This window comes from Mastomys coucha, unplaced genomic scaffold, assembly GCF_008632895.1.
Source record: "Mastomys coucha isolate ucsf_1 unplaced genomic scaffold, UCSF_Mcou_1 pScaffold16, whole genome shotgun sequence".
Taxonomy (NCBI): domain Eukaryota; kingdom Metazoa; phylum Chordata; class Mammalia; order Rodentia; family Muridae; genus Mastomys; species Mastomys coucha.
The window spans coordinates 28,906,907-28,912,549 of record NW_022196898.1 but is presented as its reverse complement, the minus strand read 5'-3'; the positions used below and the strand labels follow the sequence as shown (position 1 = coordinate 28,912,549).

Sequence of the window (5,643 nt, the reverse complement as noted above, 5' to 3'; positions counted from 1 at the left end):
TGTGTAAACTTTCCAGAATGCAAATCTAAAATTTTAACACCTACATCTTCCTGTGCCTTTAATACCTTCTTATTGCTTGAAAAAGTAAGACCTCTAGGCTCTTGAATACTCAGGCCGTTCACCCCCATCCTCACTGTCTTAGTTAGGCTTTTATTGCTGTGAAGAGACACCATGACCACGGCCACTTTTGTAAGGGAAAACATGTAACTGGAGCTCGCTCATCGTTCAGAGGCTTAGTCCATTATCATCATGGTGAGACGCATGGTGGCATACAAGCAGACATTGTGCCAGAGAGGAGCTGAGAGTTCTACATCTGGATCTACAGGAAGGAGACTGCCACACTGGATGTGGCTTAAGCATCTGAGACCACAAGACACACTTTCCCCAGTGAAGCCACACCCACTCCATCAAGGCCACACCTCCTACTAGTGTCACTCCCTATGGCCCCATGGGGGCCATTCACTCAAACCACACACTCAACTTCAAGCTCCAGGCATACTGAAACCACCCTGGAAACAGCCATGCTTCCTAAGAACTAAGAACTTCCTAAGCCTTTGCACATAACATTCTTTCCTCCAGGAATCCCCACTTGCTTCTCCCACTTTCTAGGGCAAAACCTTCACTCTCTAAGCCAGCTCCACGAAGAGTCCAGGAACACATGCACAAACAACATGGCGGTTGCTTGTTAAAAGCCCTCACCTGTCTTCATCTGTAATGTTCCTTTATTTGATTTCCCAGGACACGCATTGGAGATATTCATATATGCTTATTCAGTGGATGAATTAGTAAGACTCTTGCAGGTTTTCTTAGGAGACTTGTTGATTGCCAGGAGAGGACAAAAAAGAAGAAAGGGGAGAGAAAGAGAGAAAGAGAGAGAGAGAGAGAGAGGCCAGTATACCAATAGCCAGAGCATATGATGCAGTAAAGATCCGTGATCCATGACAGTCTTTTTAAAATATACATGTTGTAAGTTTGAATTCAGTTCAAATCAGATTAAATTCGATGCAATTTATTCAATGCAGCTGTTGTGATCATAAAAAGAGAAAGGGCTATAAGAATATGTTCTGAGGAGGTGTGGGGGAAAGGGGTGCCTCGGCAGGCCCCTGCTGAGGCATCCCTTCCCCCTGAGGGACCAGACACACCGGTATGATATAGAATAGAGTTTATTTGGGGTATGGGGAGGGGAGTTAGGAGGGTAGCAGAGGCAGAGAAAGGCAGAGAGTAGGAGAGAGTAGAGAAGTAGGGACCGGCCATGACCACGTGTAGAAAGGGGGAAGGGAATGGGGAGAGAGGGGGAGCAAGGGGGTAGGAGGCAAGGTGGAGAAGCAGGAGTAAGAGAGAGGAGGGGGCAAGCAGCCCCTTTTATAGGTATACCGTTGCCAGGTAACCATGGGGAGGAGCATACCTGGCTGCTGCCAGGTATCTGTGGGGATGAAGTTTATACAGAATGCTAACAGCAGCCATTCTTGTTTTTATTACTCAGGGTCTCCGAAACTACTTACTGATGATGCTTGCTTTCTGCATCATCTTGAGTGGGGCCTTGTGCACCGCTTTTTCTAAAATGTAGCTATTCACAGAAGAGCAGCAGATGGCAGCAGCGGCTAGGAGAAGGCCTTGGCTGCACGAGCTAATACTGTGGACAGCTAAGCTGTAGAACAATGGATCTCTGCCACTCTGGGAATGAAGGGATAAATGACTGTTTACTCCTCAAATGTGAGAACGAAGAGAGACCGTGTGTCAGTTCAGCATGCATGAAAACTCCTTCTGATGAGCTGTGAATGAAGGCAGGACCTCGATGGATGGCTCAAAGGCAGGCTGGATCCTCCTGTCTGCCAGTGCTGGCTTCATCAGTGTCTACTTAATATTATAATCCATAAAATAGGATGGAGTTTTTAGAGGAAATTATCATCCCAATTTATAATTTATTAATAAAGAGGAACAAAGATAAATACTTACCTGGTTGAGGGAAGGAACACAGACGTACCTTGTGGAATTTAAATTCAAAGATATCATCCTCGCCACTAGAAAAAGTAAATGTCATAGTTGCTACCTGAATGTTTAAAAGGCCAGTTCGTTATTTTTAGCCAAAAAATTATTACTTTAATAGTACTCAACTCTTTACATTGCCTGCCCTTCTTAGCTCAAAGTGTTTTGATAATTATTCCAGATAAAACTGATCTTCAGAGAGCAAGTCACCACCACTCACATGTAGGTGTGATCCATTCACAAGCACACATGCGTGTGCGCATGGTTCCACACTTGGACACATTCTAGATGTGCTAAAATGTTTTAATGTTGCTAAAAGTTTTAGTTCACCAGGTTCGACTTAAAGGAAGCCGATTTGTTTGACTGCACAACTATTTTTTTTTTCTCCTTAAACACAGTTCCTCAGAAGATCATTTTAACTGGAAGTGTTTGTTTTGATCCTATTTTAACCGATGTCCAGGGAACAAAAGAATGTTGCAAATGTACTGATTTGATTCTTTAAGGAAAAACACCTGTAAGCATGTTGCTCACGACCATGCTATCTAATGGTGTTCGGCTATGCCTTTCACCCATTCCCTCCTGATACTGCAGTCCTTTGCCGTGCCAGAGCAACCGACTAGCATCTGTCCCTGCCTCGGCTTAAACCTGAGACGCTCCCCCTGAGATACATGGCTTCGGACCTGACTGAGCTCTCTGCACGCGGTGCTTCCTGGGGATGTGTCTTGAATTCTGTCGTCCAAATGTCCAAGTGTCTGACAAACACTCTGAACCTGTTTGCTGTTCTTACTCCATGTTAAACAAGGGGAAAGGAAAGTTAACAGATAGGAAAAACTTGCAACTTATAAAAACTACCGGACTTACCACCCTCAGCCCAGTTAGACTTTGTCTTGCCAAATCAGAAACCTCACTGGAGACCCTTGTAGTCCCTGAGTCGCTCACACAAATAATATTTGATAGTAATAATGTCTTTTATCTGTTTCAGTTTTTACTTGAAATGTCATTAAATTGTGATGATATGATAACTTCTGAATAAATTTATAGCAGAAAAGCTATTTTTCTCTTCTTTAGATATATTTTAGAATTTCATAATGGGCAGCCTTTAATTATTCTTTGTGAGGTTGCCAATTTTAAACAGGAAGTAAGGAAATTACAAAAGACAAAAGATACAAAATGTGTCAAAAGATTTTTTTAAAAAGTGTCATAAATAATAAACGCTAAGTACATTCATCTTGATGATGTAGGTTTTGGTGTCTGTCTGTCTGTCTGTCTGCATCTCTCCCCTCTGGCAGTTTTGTAATCTCCACTCTGTCCACTCACCCTTGGAGGTGACATTTCGAGGTTTTCACTTCCCTTGTGTGGTACAGTCAGATTCTGCTATCTGGATCTTGTCTAGTTGTGCTTTCTACTGCACCTGAATGAAAATGACAACCATTTTTGTACCAAAGAGCTCCTGCCCCCTTGTGTCCAGACACAAAACTGCATAAAGGAAAAGGAGCCACCCAGTAAGGCTGATCTTCACATTGTGGGACATGCAGAACAGAAGATAAGCGGTCTTGGGCTTAGCAATATAGCATTTCCTGTGAGCTACCAATGGGTCTTTATTCCTGATTTACTTCACTTAGTGTAACTGACTACTCTACCTGTTGGTGCTAAAAGTCACACAGAGTTGAAAAAAGTTAAGTCGTACAACCTTGTGTACAGCGTGATAGATACCCTTGAAGAAAATTGCTAGTGATCAAAGTGACCCATGTGTATATTTATATAAGACGTTAACAGGTGGCGGGGATGCATCTCTTTAACCCTAGCACTTGGGAGGTAGAAGCAGGCAGATCTCTCTGTGCTACAGAGCAAGTTTCAGGACAGCTAGGGATATACAGAAAAACAAACAGAAAACAAAACAAATAAACAAAATCAGTGTGTCAGACTCATAGAGATGGCTTTCTGGAGCTGGAAGGAGATTGTCATGTGGATGTGGGAGGGAAGAAAAGCTGTTTGCATTAAGCAATCATGTGACTGTACTTAGCGTTTATTACTTATGACACTTTTTTAAAAAATCTTTTGACACATTTTGTATCTTTTGTCTTTTGTAGTTTTTAAAAGATTTAAAAGGACTGGAGCCGGAAGGTGCAGGACTTCTCTCGGGTATGGACAATGAAGTTCAGTCTTAGGGTTGAAAATAAGCAAATGTGGACAAAGAAGAAAACAGCCCTGGGTGTCCTGACAGCATAAGTCAGTTGTGTACAGGGGTACTATGTACATTCTCAGAGCCCTAAAATGTCCCTAAATGAGGGGTGGGTGTGAACAGTCAGCCCCGTTACACCCCTGCGGTGGATGTGAACAGTCAGCCCCGTTACACCCCTGCGGTGGGTGTGAACAGTCAGCCCCTTTACACCCCTGCGGTGGGTGTGAACAGTCAGCCCCTTTACACCCCTGTGGTGGGTATGAACAGTCAGCCCCTTTACACCCTTGGGGTGGGTGTGAACAGCCAGCCCCTTTACACCCCTGGGGTGGGTGTGAACAGTCAGCCCCTTTACACCCCTGGGGTGGGTGTGAACAGTCAGCCCCTTTACATCCCTGGGGTGGGTGTGAACAGTCAGCCCCTTTACACCCCAGGGTGGGTGTGAACAGTAAGCCCCTTTACATCCCTGGGGTGGGTGTGAACAGCCAGCCCCTTTACACCCCTGGGGTGGGTGTGAACAGTCAGCCCCTTTACACCCCTGGGGTGGGTGTGAACAGCCAGCCCCTTTACACCCTTGGGGTAGGTGTGAACAGTCAGCCCCTTTACACCCCTGGGGTGGGTGTGAACAGTCAGCCCCTTTACATCCCTGGGGTGGGTGTGAACAGTCAGCCCCTTTACACCCCTGGGGTGGGTGTGAACAGCCAGCCCCTTTACACCCCTGGGATGGGTGTGAACAGTCAGCCCCTTTACACCCCTGCTACATTTCCAGTACCTCCCATTTAAATCTAGCATATGACCACTTACAGCTCTCTGTCAGAACCTTTGGACCAGACAGAAAACTGGGAAGGTCTCCTTTTCCAGAATTAGTGCATATTTTCCTGCGTCGGTTTGTGTGCTCCTTCGAGCCTTCCGGTTCCACCCTGACTGTGCCTGTCATGCTTTCAAGTATTGCAAACTCAGAAATGCATTTGAAATGCACCTTTTTATCACGACTGTGTCTGTTCCAGATAAGGGTACTGCCTCATCAACAGTATCACAGGCTTCTGGTCTTCAAACACTTCTTAACCCTTCCTAAGTACATGAGCACCCTGGTGTCACCAGACAGAATTTCTATGTATCTTGTAGCTTCCCCTCACTGATGTAAATAGCCATTAAATCATTATGAAATCAAGAGAGTTGACAGTTCCTTGGCATCTGTTAACAGTAGCTCACACACGATTATACAGTGTATGAAAGCTATTCTAACGGAAAATCTTTAAATTCTCTCCAATCATCACAAAGCAGTAGAGGACTAGCCAGTTGACTCAAGAGAGTAAGTAAGATGCTTGCCGCCAAACCTGACAGCCTGAGTTGGATCCTACAGACTCACACAGTAAAAGGATGGAACTAGAGAATGCATACAACCATGAGTGTACAGATGAGAGCAGGAGATGTATTCGTGATCATAAATAATGGAAAAGATAAGCAAATTATGATAT

The 5,643-nt window shown here is 44.5% G+C and overlaps 1 protein-coding gene across 10 annotated transcripts in view; it reads left to right on the top strand.

Annotated features, from left to right (window-relative positions):
- Tmem144 (transmembrane protein 144) overlaps positions 1-3,034 on the top strand; it is a 43,444-nt gene extending 40,410 nt beyond the window's left edge. For all 10 annotated transcript variants that reach the window (XM_031374139.1, XM_031374140.1, XM_031374143.1 and 7 more), the window contains one exon: positions 1,484-3,034. In XM_031374139.1, coding sequence (XP_031229999.1) covers positions 1,484-1,567 — 84 coding nt within the window. In that variant the 3' untranslated portion in view covers positions 1,568-3,034. The remainder of the gene's footprint in view (positions 1-1,483) is intronic.
- Positions 3,035-5,643: the final 2,609 nt, after the last annotated feature.